At 34.6% G+C, this 20,118-nt stretch overlaps 2 protein-coding genes across 2 annotated transcripts; both read right to left on the reverse strand.

Annotated features, from left to right (window-relative positions):
- Positions 1–630: 630 nt before the first annotated feature.
- On the reverse strand, positions 631–5,876 carry LOC106375287 (serine carboxypeptidase-like 29). The gene is given in 10 exon segments (XM_048745299.1): positions 631–3,511; positions 3,599–3,704; positions 3,787–3,882; positions 3,956–3,975; positions 3,978–4,370; positions 4,457–4,542; positions 4,650–4,742; positions 4,839–4,934; positions 5,165–5,272; positions 5,579–5,876. Coding segments are annotated over 10 exon segments (1,446 nt in total). The 3' UTR covers positions 631–3,361.
- Positions 5,877–8,241: 2,365 nt separating this feature from the next.
- Positions 8,242–11,206, reverse strand: LOC106434437 (serine carboxypeptidase-like 29). The gene is made up of 10 exons (XM_013875312.3): positions 10,837–11,206; positions 10,244–10,351; positions 10,045–10,140; positions 9,861–9,953; positions 9,698–9,783; positions 9,343–9,606; positions 9,129–9,262; positions 8,950–9,045; positions 8,764–8,869; positions 8,242–8,677 (listed from the first exon to the last, which is right to left on the reverse strand). Exons 1-10 carry the CDS (start codon positions 11,105–11,107, stop codon positions 8,486–8,488), a joined length of 1,446 nt encoding a protein of 481 aa, XP_013730766.1. The 5' UTR covers positions 11,108–11,206; the 3' UTR covers positions 8,242–8,485.
- Positions 11,207–20,118: the final 8,912 nt, after the last annotated feature.

Below are 20,118 nucleotides of genomic sequence, written 5' to 3' on the forward strand. Positions count from 1 at the left end.
TTATAATGTCTATTGTTTTTTTGAAATAAGATCTTATTTTAGTATTGAAGCATTTAACAAATTTCATTCAATGTCTCAACTAAAAAAATAAAAAAAAAATATAAACATTGTTTTTAATTTTATCTTTATCAATTTTCATTACAATTATTTTTTATTTTAGTAATACATTAAAATATTATGTACATTATTTATAATATATTTTTATTATTAATATCATTACATTGTCTCTAAAATATTTAATAGTTGAAATAACTGAACTGAGCCTATATTATATTCTTATAACTTTAGTGGATATAAAAATATATAAGTTGTTCAGCCGTATGTTCTTTGACAAAGAATATCCCAATTCAGTCATGTTATTGTAATGACCGAAGAAGACTCCTAGTTATAAATTTATAAACATGTGTAAGAAATGATGCATTTATATTTGGTTAAACATAAAAATTACACCATATTTAATAATCATTCATTTACTGAAAATATAATAATGTGAGCTTGTGTTAAAATGAATCTTTTGAAATAACTCAACCATAAATTAAAAAGTTGGTAAGATTAGTTATGATATTCATTATATACTTTGTTTTTTGGAAGGATTTTGTCTAGCGAGATTATAGTTTTGATGGGTTAGACTTCTAGAATTCATTTACTTTGTAACCCAATTTCCATTTTGTATCATACACAAAAGAACACTGAGGTTCGTTTTTGAACAATTTGAAAACTAAGGGATAGACTTTGCACTGCTTCAAGTTCTCGAACACATTGTTCCTTAAGTCCCAAATGCATTGGCTTCATATAAGCAGTCCTCTGTATCCTCGGTGCACACTGACCATCCGAACAACTCTCATGGAACATGGCTTGAACAATCTCTGGGTGTCACATCCGAAAAGGAAGACATTTCCTCAGTATATCATCTGGCTATAACAGTATCCGTTGTGCTTCATAGTAGACAACTGATCATGCTCGATACATTTCTGACTGTAACCGAATAAACCAAGTTGGTCACTATCCCAAAAAGTCTCAGGAGATGTTTGATTCCCATTTTCAGCCTGACATGAAAGTTTGAAGAACACTTTTCCAGTTGTTTGTCCCATGTACAGTTCTTCACTTTCTCCACCTTAGTATTACTTTTCTCGAAGCATTCTTCTATGGTGCAAGTTTTTCGTGGTTCCACTACGTCTCGAGTAGTTCCAGCGACTTCTGCAATATTTTTTTTCACTCTGCCAGGTAATATTAAATCACCAGTTGAAATGTAATGTTGTTATATTTGAATAAATTGTGTTAAAGATATGAAAAGGATTATTGTGTTCCGTACTTTTCTCCATGTATTTCAAAGACTTGAATTCCCGACGTTCTGACGCCCAATGATGCCTATCTGTAATGTTTCAGCACGGAAGACAAATGAAAACTGAAAATGATTGCTAAAACATCAACCAATAGAGTTACAGTGAACCTGAGGGATATTTAACAATGGGCTATGAACAAACCTTTAAATATTAGTTATCGATTGGAAAGAACGTATTTCTTCACCTAGTGAGTTCATCACGATACTTACAAAGAAGTGTTCTTTAATACACAGGACTTGCATACTATTTTGTATAAAACTATGATGATGATGATGATCTCTTGTTCCTGCTCCACACAACAAATCAGCATGTTGGTTTGCTTAGTTCTTCAAATCAAGTAAAAGAGGTCAATACACAGTTGCTTTGATGTGTCGACAAAATCAGAAATTCAAATCTAAGTTTACACTTGCGTCAGATATTTTTGAAAATTGGGAAACATGAAAAAAATAGATCAGTGTTACCTTCTTCTTCTTGGCTCAAGGAGATTTATAAACTGTATCAAAAACACAGCCAAGCTTTGTGAAATTGAGAAACAAAGATATGTTTTCCCACTTACGTGTGCTTCAGGTTTAGGTTTTTAGTAGATCTAAACGGTGACTGAAACGCCAAAAGCAAAAGCTTAAAAAATTGAAGAATCTGAAGGGTGTGATACGGATAACCTTACCAGGAAGAACAGATGAAAGACCCTTGGATTTTGTGATTTTTTTCCTTGACGAAAGTGATCGATTTCGCCGGTGTGTTTGCATATGATACTTTCAACACGTTCTTCAACACGATCGAGGAGCAAAACCTTGTGAGATATATAGTGAGTGGGATGAAATATGAAACCTTGCATCACAGTCCCCTGCAGGAGTTAAAATAATTCAGGTTTAAAGATGCTATTTATAATATTATCGACTGAAAGTTGGGGATTAGAACTCATACCTACTCATCGATGAGTAGGAGCTCTAAGCCAAGAAAGGCCCCAGCTTTGGCTATGTTTTTTGCCTCCTAAAAATGGATTAGCCAGAATCGAAGCTGTGACTCAGATCGTCCTGGTGAGATGTCGATGAAATACATGGTGACGGGAGATTTTCTGGTGGTAAGCTTGAGACTTCGTGGTGGATTTCATAGCCATGGATGTAGCTTTTGCAGAGTTGGTTTTTTTATTTAGGTTTAGAGATATAGCTATATATAGGAGAAGTATCAAGCGGAGGTGGAGCAAAACTTTTAAGAATTCCTTTAACATCGTCATTGATTGAGAATCTAAAGGAAAAAAAAAAAACAGAAATTGGAGAAGATGAAGTGGAAGAGCCGGGGAGAGTCGCCAAGCTTAGACGAAGAAGCATGTTTATCTACATGGGCTGGATGGGCCAAACTGATAATCTTAATAAAACCTAAACGAAAGCCCACTCTATCTATAAGCCATATATGACATGGCAAAAGGAAATCTTCTGATTGGTCTGAATTTCCAATCTGATGTGAATCCTCTCGGAGGGCTGCTTTATATCTGGCTTTTAGTATAGTTTTGATTATTGTTTGTGTTACAAAAAAAAAATTATTGTTTAAGCGGGTGTATAGACCAATTTTTTGAATACTTAAAACCCGATTGATCTTTAGCTAAGAACCAAAGAAAAAAAAGAAGAGACTAAGAGCATGATTAACCCGAGGTTTTTAGGATGGAGTTCTTAGCGGAAGTTAAAAAACTGTTTCTTAACTTTTAACTAAAAAATCTAAGAACCGGTTTTTAAATAAGGACTTTAAGAACCGGTGAGAGGTTTATTACACAAGAGAATACACAGTGCAGAGCCAAGAATCATTAAGGTGTGTTCAGAATTAAGCATTAAAGCACTGATGCAAGTAAGTTCAAATTTTATTTCTTACCCCAAGTATTATAGTCTTTAACAAGTTCTTACATACTTTTCATAAACACAAAATGTGTTTTCTTGAATTATGCATGGACTGGAAATTGGATGGTATGACTTCTCATAAAATGGTACAAACTTAATAGAATCCAACATTAACATGTTTTCACCATATCAGAACTCATCATGAGTCAGTGGAGTTCCTGATATAAAAGCCTTGAAGAGCGCAAGAGCCTCCTTTGGTCTGTGCAAAGCAACTTCATGCCCTGATCCTCTCACAATCACAAAGTTTAGACCTGCATACTGCTGACTCCACCCTCCCACCTGTTTCAAATCATCATGACTAAATTTTCAAAACAATGAGAAGAAAATGATTCTCACTTTTCTCAGTTGAGTTTGTTTGTTAATTACCTGTCCGTCTATGTACCAAGGGCCATAGGGACTCAATGTACTAAGGTTTAGAGCATTTATGCTGTACCGGGTTGATGTGACTGGTACAATAGCATCTGCATCTCCACTGTTACACCACAGAAACAGAACTTTTTTTAAACCACCAAAAGCCACAAAACTTGAAGAAAAGATATATATAGAGAAAAGACCTGAAAACCCAAATCCGTAGCCCGGCAGCTATAAGCTCGTGGTAAATGTCTAGAACCGAGGAAGGACTATCTTTCCAGTGTTCACCCACGAGTTTACTGCAAAACCGAAAAATGCTGTTCCTATCAGAATTGTTAAAAAGCCTTAAGCTTTTTTTTGTTAGCTCATTACCTGCAAGTATCCCATTTGGATGTGGTGCAACTTGTGGTGGGACATGGAGGGCTTTTTGAACCTTTGGAAGATTGAAATACACTTTGGAGTGTTTCTTCGTGCAAGGATCATACACGCGGCTAAGATCACTTACAAATGGTCCTTTTTTATTTAGCAACATACTCGACTGGGAAGAATTTGTAACACAGGCCGGTGTAAAGACACTGTAACGGTCTATGTTACCAATTTCCTTGTCGGCTATCTTTAGAACCTTTTTACACGCTTCAGAGGCGTAAATAAATGGTATCATAAATGGTTCCGAACCACACTTAAGTTTCAGTAAGGTGTATGTTTGGTCGGAGATAAACCCCAACGACCACATATATTGGAAAAGACCGAGCCTATCCTGGATATCATCCATAAGCCCATTTCCTACCTTTAAAACAAACAATTATTAAAAAAGAAAAATTAAACCTTCTCGACTGATAAGCACACATGGATGGATAATGAGGATAGGCTCACCATGTAACCTTTCAGATTAATAGTGTTTTGACCAGAAGCTTGGTTATGCTTTACAATGGCTTGACTCAGCTGAGGAATGTAATGCCCTAATAACAAGCCAAAGATGATTTTTTTTTGGACAAAGCGAGAGAAGATCTTAAGTCAAAAATATTATAGGATTATTATAAAGTAAGGCAAGCTTCTAAGTAGTTACCTGCATAGCTCTCCCCAACTATATAAAACTCTCTTCCTTTGTACTCCGGATATCGCTCAACCCACTTCAGTAAAAATGTTAGTGAGTCTTGTGCTGCGCAGATCATAACACCTCAACTATAAACCCCATCCACCAACAAAGAGTATCGAAGAAGACAATGAGATTAAGGTAGCTAAAACAATTAATTACCAGTTCTCTTATCACCATTGGTAAGAAAATCAGACGAGGTGTTTGAGTATGAATAACCAACTCCAACAGGTGCATCAAGGAACAAAATATTGGCAGCTGCACAAACAAGTTGCACCAAAAGCTTTAAGCTTTATTGGAATTATAGCTCTCTAAGAGATCTAAGTAAATTATAGGAGAGATATATTAATCCACTTATTATCAATTGTTTTTAGGTTGAAAACACATCTCGCTGAATATATTACTTATGATCTTTTCCACTATGGATGTAGGAGACTTTGTATCCAATATTGCAAACATAATGTGCACATCTCTCCTTTCGATTTTACCTTGGTTCCAAGAATGTTGATTAAGGTAAAGAGTCTTCCCATCAGACTTAATGTGAAATGGCCCTATCTCTTCTGCTTCGCCAAATCCAACCGATGAACATCCTGGTCCTGTTAAGAGAGATAGTAAAAAAAGAACTCCATCTCAGACCAAGAAGAATCAAGATTCAAGATTAAAAATCCAAGCATGTGTATCATTACTATAATGGGGAAATAAAATCACGTGTATCATACTGAAAGGGAAAATACTATCACGTGTATCATACTAGAAGCAATAATAAAATCATAAGTAATCAAATCCAAACCAAAGTAGCTACAAAACAGTAAAAATCAATGATCCATATCATATAACAATAGCGCATAGTGCTCGAAACATGTTTAATGAGCAAGAGAAAGTCTTAGGGAGGTTTCTGTTACCTCCATTGAGCCAGAGAACGAGAGGCTTGGACGCAGGATCTTCAGCAGCTTCAAAGAGCCAGTAGAAGAGCGCTCTTCCCATTTTCTCATTAGTCGTAACGAACCCAGAATAGTGAGCAAAGTTAACATTGAAATTTTGACCAGGCAACTGCGAGACCTTGTCCTGTTCTTTCTGAGACAAGATTGGTTCACAGTTACATAAATGGGCAATCGCTAGAATAGCGTAGACGAAACAAGACCTTCTGGTTTTAGCCATTGTTGTTTGGTATGTTTACACCAGAGAGCCAACGAAGATCATTTAAAGACTGAAGACCAGAACGCATAAAGGGCGATCACGTCACAAGCATGCTCAGCTAATTCAAAAGAATATGACCTTTTTAAAATATATTGAATCATTTACTAAAAAGCAAATCCAAAAGAATCTGGACTTTTTTTTATATATGGAAGCATTTACCAAATAAGCTAATCCAAAAGAATCTGGACTTTTTTTATATTGAGTAGTTTACGAATAAGACATTTTGAGTTTTGACTTCTTGTGATGGTAAAAAGAAATATTGTCCTCTAAAAGCCACACATGTTTGATTTAGTTTTCTCTAATGTTTTAGTTAAAAATAAAGCCATGTGTAATCAGAATATCTAATAGCTTTTAAGAAAAAAAGTTAATAAGAAGATTTGGGGCAAGTCCTACGAAAATTGGTAGCTTATAAATAAAATATGTCTATAAGAAGATCAACAACCAAAACCGAGAATAGAGAATGAAAAAGGGTTCACAATAATCTTTAGCATCGATCTTTTCCATCTACGTCCTCTTGCTCTGGCTCTAGTGTGTTGAGTTCCTCTGTCATGGTGTGAAGATGGCCCAGGGTGAAACACATGTGACTGTTGCGTTTGGGTAAGCCGTTGTTGGTTGGAGTAGCTCAGATCTACACCATATGATCCTGACCGTCCACCTTGTAGTATATTTGACCATGCAAATACTGCTGCGGGTTCATCATTAGGTCTGCAGTTATCATCCTCAGAGCTAGATTAGAGATTATATATACCCATTTGATTTGGCTGATTAGACATCAATGGTTGGTGATGCATTCCAAGAGGTTGATGGTTCTCCAACGTAAGACCTTTGAGCTTGAACTGGATGACCAAGAGATTGCAGACCACCGGAATGATGTTGCATGTACCTAACTTGAGCTTCTTTTGACATCGCTGGAGCTGGAATATGAGTTAGTCTTGGAGTATTGTCCATCCGGATCTGCTAAGTGTATGCATCTCATATGGAATCAAGATAATGTCCGACACTAGTAGAAGCTTTGGTTTGGTTAATCCATCTAGTCTCTGCTTCACTCTGCATGTTGCATTACAGTTAAATGTGATTCTTGAACCCAACTTTTAATACAGAGAATATATCATCACTCAAGAACATCAATTATACTTTCTTGAACACAAATTAATCCGACTAGAAACATGAAAGTACCAAATTAGAAAGAACTTACCCTACTATTATCGTCTCCACCCATGGGGACTTGGCGAGAGAAAAGACAGAGAGTCGAGCGATACAAGAATTTAGCTAGAGACGAGAGATGGTAAATGGTGAAAACGTACAAGATTTGAACCTTATGTTAGCTTTCTCAACTAAAGCAAATCTTTTGAAAGAGATTACCGGGGTGTGTTCAATCTAAAGTTTGAATTGATTTGATTTTTAATGAGGTTTTAGATGATTTGAATAAATTGAAGAGTTTAAGGTGTTAAATCACTCTAAAATAACACATAAAACAATGAGATTTGAGTTTTCATTTTTTAACTAAAAAAATTTATTCAAACACTCTAAAACCCCACAACTTAAAATATTTTCAATAACAGTGAATTTTCGAGTACTTTATGAAATATCAAATTCGATAACATTGGATTTGAAGAGTGGATTTGTCATTATGAAATATATGTTTGAATAACAGTGAATTTGTCATTTTAAATCTAAAACTCTCACTTGAATAGGCTTTCTTAAATATTTTTTGGTTCGGTTTAAGTCTGGTTTGTTGTTTCTTTCGGATACATTCACCTTTTTATTTTGACTAATCTGATGTTGCATCGGTTAATAATAATAATTGCTAATGTGGGTTTGGACTTTTTTTAATAAATAAAAAACATGTTACTCTCTTTGTTTCTTGTGATACAATTTACAAAAGCAATTGAAACAAAAACCCTAAAATGCCTCCATATGAATATACGATTTAGTGAAACTTTGTTGCATATCGTCATAGTTTTCTTCGGTTTATTGGACCTACTGTTAACAGAGCAAGAAAATAGTTTTTTTTCTACAGATTTGAGAAGTAATGCACTTTTGACCTCTTGTTTTCAGATTAAACTTGGAAAGAAAAGGACATTTTGTGATGATAAAAACCAATATTTATACTTTTGACTTCTTGTTTTCAGATTAAAACATTTTTGACAATGGGAACTCTGATTCCATCCATTCTCAAAGCTAAAAATCCATTTTTAGAAATCCTTGTCACTGTCTTGAAGATATTAAAGAAGACGACTGGTTAGGTTTATTACAGAAGAGAATAAACAGGTGATAGAGCCTATCATTAAAACACCCCAATGATATTAAAGAAGTCATTGGGGGTGTTTTTTATACCCTTGATGCGAGTTTCATTTACCCAATGTGATACTCTTTAACAAGTTCATATTACCTACTTTTCCATTTCTCATAAACACAATGTGTTTTCTTGAATGTGGCTCATATATGGTAGAAAGAAACGTAGTAGAGCCTAACATTAAAATGTTTCAAACAAACAAACAGTAGAAGAAGAGGAAGAACCAGCGAAACCAAGTACATAAAAAGCTCTTATTTATTCTCTTCCTCTCTTCATCATTCAACGACTGAGAATATCTTCATCAAGCCAGAACTCATCATGAGTCACTAACGAGTTCAGACATCTCGCTCCTGATGCTCTTCTCCGGTGTGGACAACAATGGAGTTCCAGAAATAAAAGCCTTAAAGAGCGCAAGTGCCTCCTTTGGTCTGTGCAGAGGAACTTCATGTCCTGCGCCTCTCACAGTCACAAAGTTTAGACCTGCATACTGCTGAGTCCACCCTCCCACCTGTTTCAAATCATCATGACTAAAGTTTCAAAACAATGAGAAGAAAATGATTCTCACTTTCTCAGTTGAGTTTGTTTGTTATTTACCTGTCCGTCTATGTACCAAGGACCATAGGGACTAGTTGTACTAAGGTTTAGAGCATCTATGCTGTACCGGGTTGATGTGACTGGTACAACAGCATCTGCATCTCCACTGTTACCACCGAAACAAAACTTTTATTAACCACCAAAACGCCACAAAAACTTGAAGAAAAGATATATAGAGAAAGAGACCTGAAAACCCATATACGAATCCCAGCAGCTATAAGCTCGTGGTAAATGTCTAGAACCGAGGAAGCACAGTCGTTCCAGTTTTCATTCACCACATAACTGCAAAACCATATACATTCGGATCAGGATTGTTACAAAGCCTTAAACCGAGTTCTAAGATAATATGGTAAGGTGAATATTACTTGCAAGTATCCCATTTGGACGGTGCAACTTCTGGTGGGACATGGAGAGCTCTTTGAACCTCTGGAAGATTGAAATACACTTTGGAGTGTTGCTCCGTGCAAGGATCATATTGTTCACTCACACGGCTATTCACCTAAGAGAAAAACAAATGATGACATTAATTTGAAACTCATCTCTATCAAAACTAGGATGGAGTTCAAGGTCACTACTTACTGGTCTTCTGTTTAGCAACATTCTTGACTGGGAAGCACTTGCAACACAGGCCGGTGTGAAGACACTGTAATGGTCTATGTTACCCATTTCCTTGTACGATATCTCCAGAGCGTTATTACAGGCGTCAGAGGAGTGAATAAAGGGTTCCAAACCACACTGGAGTTTCAGTAAGGTGTATGTTTGGTCGGAGATGAAACCCAACGTCCAAATATACTGGAAAAGACCGAGCTGGTCTTGGCGATCATCCATCAACCCATTCCCAACCTGTAAAACAAACAAACATCAAAGTCTCTCTAGAGTTTAAGACCTCATAGATATATAATCACATAGGGAATGATAATGAGGACATGCTCACCATGTAACCCTTCAGGTTGATTGTGTTTTCGCCAGAAGCTTGGTTATGTCTTACAATGGCTTGGCTCAGCTGAGGAATGTAATGCCCTATAACAAGGCAGAGAAGATTTTAAGACAAAATGAAAAGACTAATAAGTAAGATGAGCTGTCCAAGTTATTATTACCTGCATAGCTCTCCCCAACTATATAAAACTCTCTTCCTTTGTACTCCGGATATCTCTCAACCCATTTCAGCAGAAATGTTAGCGAGTCTTGTGCTGTGCAAATCATTAAGGCCGCAACTATAAACCCCCACCCACTAACAAGAGCCTCTAAAAAGACAATGCGCTTAAGCAGGTAAGACATTACCGGTTCTCTTATCACCATTGGTAACCAAATCAGATGAAGTGTTTGAGTATGAAAAGCCAACTCCAACTGGTGCATCAAGGAACAAAATATTCGCAGCTGCAAAAAAAGAAAGGTTGCAACAAAGTTTTAACCTTTATTGGAATCATATCTATCTCTCATTGCAAACAATAATCTGCATATCTCTCATTTTCAATTTTACCTTGGTTCCAAGAATATTGGTTAAGGTAAAGAGTCTTCCCATCTGGCTTAATGTGAAATGGTCCTATCTCTTCTGCTTCACCAAATCCAACTGATGAACATCCTGGTCCTGTACAGAGATATAGTAAAAGTAATGGATACCAGGTTGCTATGAAGATCAATATGCTCTTTAAAGAATAAGGAAATGAAAGTTTTTCCAAATCAAAGAACTGTTTAAATCCTAGAAAGATCCCAATTGGATTCCATTTTAGGAATCAGAACAACATAGTTGCCACTCATAGCTACAAGAATTTACATGAACCCAAAAGGGGAAATCACATGTATAATGTTAAAATCAACAATAAAATCAGAAACAATCAATAAGTAATCAAATCCTACAAGACATATCTCCAAAAGTAACAATCAAGATCCATATCATATAACAACAGCTCATAGTGATTAAACATGTTTAATGAGTTGAAAAATCCATCGAGTCACTATTGATTAAACAGAAAAGGAGACAACTTTCAAAAAAAAAAAAAAAAAAAAAAAAAATGGAGAAAACTTAGGCTTTGTTTTTTTTTTTTTTTTTGAGTTGATTTTTATGTAACAAACCTCCATTGAGCCAGAGGACAAGAGGCTTAGACGCAGGATCTTCAGCAGCTTCAATTAGCCAGTAGAAGAGCGCTCTTCCCAGCTTCTCATTCGTGGTAACGAATCCAGAGTATTGAGCAAAATTTACATTGAAGTTCTGACCGGGCAACTTGGAGACCTTATCCTGTTCTTTCTCAGACAAGACAGCTTCGCAGTTGCAGAAATGGGCAATCCCTAGAACTGCGATTGCGAAGAGAACGTAAACGAAACAAGAACCTCTGGTTTTAGCCATTAATGTTTGGTATGTTCACAGTACAATGGAGATTATTTGTGGCATTTAAAGACAGAAGATTAGAAAGCATGTGGGAGATGACGTCATAAGCTTACTCGACCAATCCCAAAAGAATCGGACTCTTTTATTATATTTCACTCATCGTGGGTGTGGTCCCAACGAATTTAACGTTCAACGCGGTTGGTCGTAACTGCTAATAAAGACTCAGAATGGCGTTTTTGGTTTAGCAATTAGCTGTTATTACTTAAAGTTAGATTTTTGCTGGATGATTGATTAATTACGAATACCTTATCTGAATTCGTAATTATAGATTTTTTGGAATCTGTTTTGTTGTGTTGTATGTAAACCGCTGTTTTGGTATTAAATATAGCGTTACTGATTGCGTCTGCGTTTGAGATAGTTGCGTATGAGAGGCGGAAACTGTATGTGTGGAATAGAAGCAAGTGCCAAAGGGCTTCTTCACGTGTTTTCTTCTTCTATTGGGCCGTTTCTAAGCTACGTCATATTACTAAACTAAACTTTTTTTTTCTTACAACATAAAAATGAAGCAATAACTTCTATGTTTCTTTACGTTTTGGCTAAGATAATTAAAAATTAAAGTTATCGAACCATCCATGGGAATCTTGTGTGTCATTTTCAACTTTTACTAAATAATTGAACTCTATAATTTGACCTTTATCTGACGACGATTTGATAAAGCCTGGAGGGTCCAGCACTTTCGGAGCTTGTGGCTGCACGCTCGTTGTATACGTACCAACAAAGCAAATGCTAAAAGAATCCTGCGTTTCTGAACATCATCATAAGATCAAGCTTTAAGACAGGGTATGATACAATCAATATTGTACCTTCAGTGGCATCTCTTTGGGTCTTGAAACCAATACCAATGTTCTTTCCATAAACGATTGCATGCTTTTCATGCCTCTTTCTCTTACCTGGTCTCTTTGAGCTGATAAAAACGATAGGATCATATGCACAAGTATATATAATCTAATCCGTGTAAGCAAATACAGAGCAACTAATCGTGAGACTTTTACCATATATGTATGGGCTTTACGCATAGGCTGTGGCCAATCCTCATTTGGGCCGAAAGGAGAACTTCAGATAGTTATACTGGGCTTATATATTAATAGTGTTTAATATAAGAAATATTGATATTTTTGATGATTTTAGGTTTGGTAAACATACGAATTTATCGAGAACATTGGTTTAGGAGAAAGTAAGAAATTAATGTTTAGTTTAATTTGATTGATTTTCTAATAAAACCAAATTCTCCCTAACTGATCAATGATATGGTTTTTTAGTGTCTTTATCCGTTAGACAATCAAGGCACTCGATAATTTCATTTTGTTAAAAGATCAAGACACTAAAATTATTTGTACAGTATCATATAATTGTATAATCAAATCATTGATGAGCACACGTCAACAAATTCAAGAATGGTACCTTATGTCATGACATCATTGACATGACATATTATATAGCTAGTAGGTCCAATATGATGGGAGCTTTGTTACTTTACTATATCCACATAACTCAACCACTAATTAACAACGACGACCCTCTCAAAATTAGACAAGGTAACTAGGTGAGAAGATAAATGGTTTCAAAAACATAAATAATTGAAATCACAGAGGAAATAACACATGTGTTAAGAATTAAACTAAACTGAAAAGGTGATTCAAAGATCGGCCATGTGCATGTATAACAATTTACAAAGTCAACGAAGGCAACAGTTACCAAGGATTAACATGAGTTTTGCAAATTTACAGGAAATACAACTAAACACAAAAAAAAAATATATATGGAAAAGTGAAGAGTTTGTGGATTCCATGTTATCCTATTATCATCTGTGTGGGGTTGCGATGGCTCTATTTGATTCCGAATCCAAAGCTAAGTTGTCAAATACGAATCTCACGAGATTCTCTTTAATGTCAATCATATATTTTATGTTTGTTCAGATGGCAGCACATCATGCATGTATTAATTTCGTTAAGAGTGTGATGAACTTTCTATATATTTAAATTGTTTATTTCAAGTTATTAGTTTACCATAACTACCTTTAAATTCAAACTAAAGATATGTTTTTAGCACTATCTCGTAACTTTAGTTTAGTGGAGGTAAAACTGTTATTAAATGGTATTAGGAACTCTTAATATGTTACACCCGTTCTCGATCACATCTAATCTATTAAAATATAGTCATATTTGAAATTTACCATGACATGTTTTAAATTTGAGCTTATTAAAAATGTTGTGACCAAATGTATACACGCTTCAAAATGATTGATGTAGAAGTCTAATAATTTTATTTTAATTTATCTTTTACTGTCATCAACGCAGTCGTTTTCATCTTCTTCCTCTCTTTCTCATTTTCGCCGTTGTTCCCATGATTTGTTGCTAAATTGAGATTTTTCGTATGGATTGATCTAAAGATTGTTAACGACTGAACTAGAGATGTACACTGTGATTTTGTGTGTTTGTGACACTAAGAAGAGTTGTTCAATTGAGATGCTGGGTATTGGTTTGAGATTAGTAGGCATCGATCTAAATATTAAAATTGGTGATTAACGATTGTTTTAACCCTGATTATTTAAAACATATTGATCGAAGAAGGGCATCAACCGTCTGAGATACCCTACGACCATTTGGAGGTTCATCAATCCTTTATTTATTTACAATCTCTCAGCCATCACTCACTTTGCCCATCGTTTGAATCCTTTTCCGTTCTCTCTCACACAAATTTGCTCATCGTAAGGCGAATCTTAGAAAATAAGGATGTTTGCAACCCATGAAGAAGACACGAAACACAGACTCGGAGGAGCTCACATCAACCTCAAGGTCAAGGTCATGTAAATTCTTTATGTGCTAAGATTTAGGTTTTCTATTTCAGTGTCGTGTGTAAGTGTGATAAGGCTTTTGTACTACCTGTACCGGCGTCTGATGAGGGTCTTACCTTTTTGTTTTAGATCCAAAACCCATTGATATTTACGAAACCCGCGGAGCAGAGTATCATCCTTATGTTTAGTGTTTACACGTTTGCTTCACTTTGCTAATTCTTTATCAAAATTTTGAAACTTTACCTATTCTCTTAGCTCTTAAGTTTTTGTAAAGCTATTGGTTGTTGTTCATGTTCAAAGGTTTTTACACCTTTATAAGGATAATGTAAAACTTTTTGATGTTCATACGGTTGTAGACTATGATGTAAAATAAAGTTGAATCCATTTAGTATGTGACAACTTTCATTGCGAACATGAGTATCAATCTAATGAATTATCTGGCTACATATTTGCTGATGCATTTGCAGTCCGTTTCCGAATAGTTTCCGCGTAGAAAAACTTTTTTTTAATAGTTTGTGCTCCACTTTACGACTTTTACAATTTTAGTTTTTATTTTATTTTGTCTTTAACCTATATTGGCAATGTATTGATGCTCAAGATCAGACTCATTTTTTCTTTTTGTACAAGTGATTTATGTTTACATGATGGAAACGAGGTGTTTTTTAGGATAAAGAGTAGCACCCAGCTGAAGAAGTTGATGGATGCTTATGATTTCAGAGAGCATAAACAATGCAGACAAATCAAAATGTTTCCAGTACTATAGAGAATGAGAGAAATTAGTGAAGGGAATTTGAAGTCATTCAAAGATCTCTTGCGGTCTATGCTTATAAGTTATAAGCAAGACTCATGCTCCTCAAAAGAATAAGTTTCACGCTACTCCTCCTCTTCTCGCAACTGATTCTCCTCAGCAGAAAAGATCAAACAAGTTTATGTATGAAGAAAAACATGTCATAGGACTGAGTTGATACAACAGTTATAGTATTGTGACAGCTAATTGGGAAGTATAAGTCTGTGAATTTCAGTGAAATCTAACCACCATAAACTATAGTATATTGTATATATATATATATATATTTTTTTTGAAACACTTAATTTTTGAGTTGAATTTTCCAATGTTTTGAAAACCCAATATAATATTATATTGTATAAATTTTTAAAAACTTCTTATGAGTTATCCCAATAATGTTGCTGCTCTAAGCACCCAAAGTTTTATTGAAGTACATAACAGCTGATGTGAGCACCATAAACTATAGTATAAAACAATGTTTTTATTGATAAAAAAACAATGTTTTTATATTGAAACACTTTATAGTTGTTTTTTGTCAAAATTTATAGTTGTTATTATATTTATTAATGGAATAAATACACAAAATATTATTGGCTGAATAATATATATATATATATATATTAAATTTTATATATTATAATCTTATGCTAGAAAAAATTTATCTACTCCTAAATCTTTAACAAAAATAAAATATTATTTTTTGATAATTTAAAAGGTTAACTATTATTAATTTCAAAAGAAAAGGAATATTCGTGCACAGCGTAGACCAAACTTTAAATCAAGAAAATATAATAAAAAATATAGCTACTTAAATCAAATGAAAATCGGAAATTCTATATCCCTATTAAGATCTACGCATTCGAATTAAAGATTAAATTTTATTGGCTTCCTAACATTACTCTTTGAACCAAACCCAAAATTAAAAAAAAAACTAAATCCAAACCAAACCCAAATTCATAAATAACCAAACGATTTTTCTATTTCTGAAATCGAAAACCAAAACTCACTACCAAACAAGAACCAAACCGAAAACCAAAAAATTACAATTCACACAACCCAAAATTTATAAAATATATCAAATTTAAAATTCTAATTTAGAAATATAAATTATATATAAACAATCCCGCGCAACCGCGCGGATCAGAATCTAGTCTTATATATTAAAACAGAAGTCACAACCTTGATTCATGTGTGATATTTTTTAAAAATGGACCTAATGGACATATTCCTAGAAAGTCATGTTACATTTAATATCTAATCTTATCATTTAAATTTTGGGCCTACCAGAAGTTTTTATTAGACTATCAATAATTGAATTTAAATAATAGATGATCCAATGGATTTATAGATAGTATAAATTAAATAGATATAATTTAATGTTATCATACTATATCTCTATATGCTAAATATTTAAATATTTGTCTATGTTAACTTTTAAAATGATAAAGATTTTTTTTATAACAAAAATTATATTATCTAACAATGATTAATCTTTACTACCTTAAACCAATGAAAACAAATTTTAAACTATATAGTTTATTTTAAAAATTAAACAAAAACTAAATGTTTAATTATTTACTCGATAATATAAATCTATGAAGCGAAAAGTTTAATTTTTTAAAAACTTTCTAAATTTGTGAAATGTTACAATATCTTTAAATATGACAATAAAACAATATTTTACTAGTCTTTATACATATAGTTACGATTTTAATAATGAAATAATAATCCAAAAATATATATGTAGAAGAAGATACAAATACATGTGAAAGTTTGAAACAATCTATTCAATGAAAAAATATACAGTAAGCTTATTATGTTTTAAAATTGATAGACACATATATATTATAATATATACCAATTTAGAATTGAAAACAAAATATTTATTTAGAAATAAATGAAAACAAAAATGTGGGTGCGTGGGTCGAGATCTAGTTAATAAAGCTAAAACAAAAGCTTTCATGCTTTTTATGCTCAAGTAAGCTTGTTGTCCAAAAAAAAATGTTTAAGTATAAGCTTCGGCTGCTTTGTGTCTTATATCCTTATAGATATAGAATATGGTTTCATGTAACACAGCAGAAGCAGTTGGCTATTTACTTTATACTTAAATTCCTTCTATTATTTCTCTAATATCACTTCATAAGATTTGATGTGTAATTGTATTCTAAGTCGTATTCATTCATTTAAGAAACAGGAAAAATCACATCCATTCGATATATTATGTTTTTGTTTCACATTTAGATGTATGATATACATCTCTCTTAATGTATAGAAGAATACACACCTTCAAAGACTCCCATGTGGAAGCTCAACCATTCTGATGCTAACTACTAGCCTTTGAAATTATGTGAGGTGTTACCTCTTTGTCCACAATTAACAAGTATCTTTTTGCCATAGCTAATTCATAATGAATCAAAAGGTGGTCCAATTTAATTTACACCTTAATTAGTGCTGTGAATATCTTTCATACATCTCTAGAGTGGAACATATGATACTGCTAATTGCAGTTATATTTACATAAACTAAAACAAAGCGCCCAAACGAGGAAAAAGAATCAGTTTCTTTCTCCTCCTATTTTCGTAAAAAATAATGCAAAACTCATTTTTAATCAAATGTTTTCCTAAACAATGCAACCAGTCACGGCCAAAAATGTAAAGAAACATTGAAATATCACTTTCAAAAGATCGTTTTCAATGTCAAGCTGCTTGCATACTTAATTTAATCATGTGTCTCTACAATAATAATGGACCTCTACGGCCATTTTTGTGTGCAGGTGGTCCAATTGACATGACATGCCAATCAAGCTGATCATATGATATGAAAATGCTAAAATTACTTTATACATAGGAACATAGATAAGCTTATCATATGATCATCATACGTATAAACATTGTGATTCAGATTTGGATTATGGCCACAATGGTGTTACGTTTCGTACTTAGTGTTGATTTGGAGGTTGCTCTAAGATCTGGTGTCAAAAGAAAAGAAACCAATTACTGAATATGGCCGAGATTCAGAATTAATTATATTAGCTTTTGTGTTTTGTTGTTATTTTTGTGGGTTATTATTCATTTCTTGATTCGTTATAAGTTATAACGTTTCTTTCTGTAAATAGAACAAAAATAAACTAATCCAAACTAACATTAAACACTTTTATTATTGTTCTGATCACACGATGATCACACGATATTAGAGACCAATGTATATAAGAAATCCTTTCTTATTAACTTAGGAAAATCACTCAAAACCTAAGCTCTCACAAATCAATCTCTAAACTCACTCATTAATGGCACATCTCACCATTCTCTTATATAGAGACTTTTATATTCCTAAACACACTAGGTATATCTTATTTAGATAACTCCTAAATAAGATGTGTTTTCTAATCAATCTAATTTTAAGTTAGCTTGTGGATTAAGCTACTTTCAAGATTATCCTCAACATTCTCCCCTTTAATATTGAAGTCACCATCTTTCAAATCTTGAATTCCAACAAGCTCTCTCATCTCTTTGAACTTGATTCTCCCTAAAGCTTTCGTTAGTATATCCGCCTTCTGCAAGTTATCTGCGATGTGCTCTACCTCGACTTGATTGTTGTCAACGCATTCCCTGATAAAATGGTATTGCTTATGTATATGTTTGCTTCGACCATGGAATACAGGATTCTTGGTGAGAGCTATCGCAGACTTGTTGTCTAGCCTTATCACCACTTTCTTGCTTTCTTTCTCTAAGATTTCTCCAAGGAGTTCTTGCAACCATATGGCTTGTTTTGCTGCTTCGGTGGCTGCCATGAATTCGGCTTCACAGGATGAGAGGGCAACAGTCTCTTGCTTTGATGAACACCAAGTGATCAGGCACTCATTTAGATAGAACAAGTGTCCCGTTGTGCTTCTACCATCGTCGAGGTCCACGTTATGGGATGAATCAGAGTATCCAATCAGTTCTGATTGATCCGTCCTCATGAATCTAAGTCCATACGCAAATGTACCTTTCAGATATCTTAGTATTTGCTTCAGAGCGGCCTGATGACTCTCCTTTGGCTCGTGCATATACCTACTTAAGACTCCCACAGAGTATGACATATCTGGTCGGGTATGAAGTAGATAACGCAAACACCCAATAATTCTCCTAAACTCCTTTTCATCTATATTTCGTTCTTCTGGAGCTTTGGAAAGCTGTAAACCGGCATCCATAGGTATTTGTACTGCATTGCAATCAGCCATCTTGGTCTCGTCTAATATTTTCTTGGCATAGCTTTCTTGTTTCAGAGTAATACCACCTTTGAACTGAAGTACTTCAATTCCCAAGTAGTACGTCAATAGACCAAGGTCACTCATATCAAACTTAGAGGACATTCCTGCTTTGAACTCGTTGATCATGGTTACCTTTGAGCCGGTGATGAGAAGGTCATCCACGTAGACTGCTACTAGTAGAAGATCATCTCCCTCACGCTTCCGGTATAGTGAAGGTTCCTTGCTGCATCTCACGAACTCAAGCTCCTCAAGTACTTGATTTAACTTCTCATTCCAGGCTCTTGGAGCTTGTTTTAAACCGTATAATGCCTTCTTAAGTCTATAAACCTTTCCTTCACTCCCCTTGACTTCAAATCCTTCCGGTTGCGAGACGTACACAGTCTCTTTGAGGTCACCGTTTAAGAATGCTGTTTTGACATCAAGGTGATGTACTTCCCATCCTCTAGAAGCTGCTAGACCGAGGATGAATCTCACTGTCTCTATGCGTGCGACGGGGGCAAACACCTCCTCATAATCGATGCCATGCCTTTGTATATATCCCTTTGCAACTAATCTTGATTTGTGCTTGTTTATACTCCCATCAGAATTCCTTTTGATCTTAAAAATCCACTTAAGTCCAATAGCTTTTGCTCCTTGAGGGAGATCAACCAATTCCCAAGTGTTGTTTTTTACTATCGAGTTGATCTCTTCTTTGCACGCATCCTTCCACACTTGTTTTTCAATGGCTTCGCTAAAATCCCATGGCTCATCGTTTATGAGCAGCAGAAGTTTGTCACCTTCAATGTCAGCTAGGTACACATAGTCATCTAAGTAGCTTGGCTTCCTTGTGACTCTCGTTGATCTTCTCACCAACTCTTGAACTTGCTCTGTATCTGAAACAGAGGACTCCTTTTCTTCATCTGTTTCTTTAAGACGAGAATCAGAATCATGGCTCTCATCTTGTACTTCTTCCTCTTCCTCTTCTCCTCGTATTCCATTGTTACCATGTTCTCCAAACGAGACTTTGAACATGCCAGGTTGATCTTCAGAGTTGTTATTGGTCGATACATCCCACTTCCATCCTTTGTCCTCTGCAAAGACAACATCCCTGCTTACAACTACCTTCCGAGTGTTAGGATCAAATAATCTGTATGCCT

Source organism: Brassica napus, chromosome C1, assembly GCF_020379485.1.
Source record: "Brassica napus cultivar Da-Ae chromosome C1, Da-Ae, whole genome shotgun sequence".
Taxonomy (NCBI): domain Eukaryota; kingdom Viridiplantae; phylum Streptophyta; class Magnoliopsida; order Brassicales; family Brassicaceae; genus Brassica; species Brassica napus.

Bases quoted from the DNA above. Each gene is read 5' to 3' on its own strand.
- LOC106434437 (XM_013875312.3), bottom strand. From the start codon at position 11,107: ATGGCTAAAACCAGAGGTTCTTGTTTCGTTTACGTTCTCTTCGCAATC. The intron at 10,141-10,243 runs GTAAAATTGAAA...CTTTTTTTGCAG, and splicing joins CCAATATTCTTGGAACCAAG to CTGCGAATATTTTGTTCCTT. The intron at 9,263-9,342 runs GTAAGTAGTGAC...TTTTTCTCTTAG, and splicing joins TGTTGCTAAACAGAAGACCA to GTGAATAGCCGTGTGAGTGA.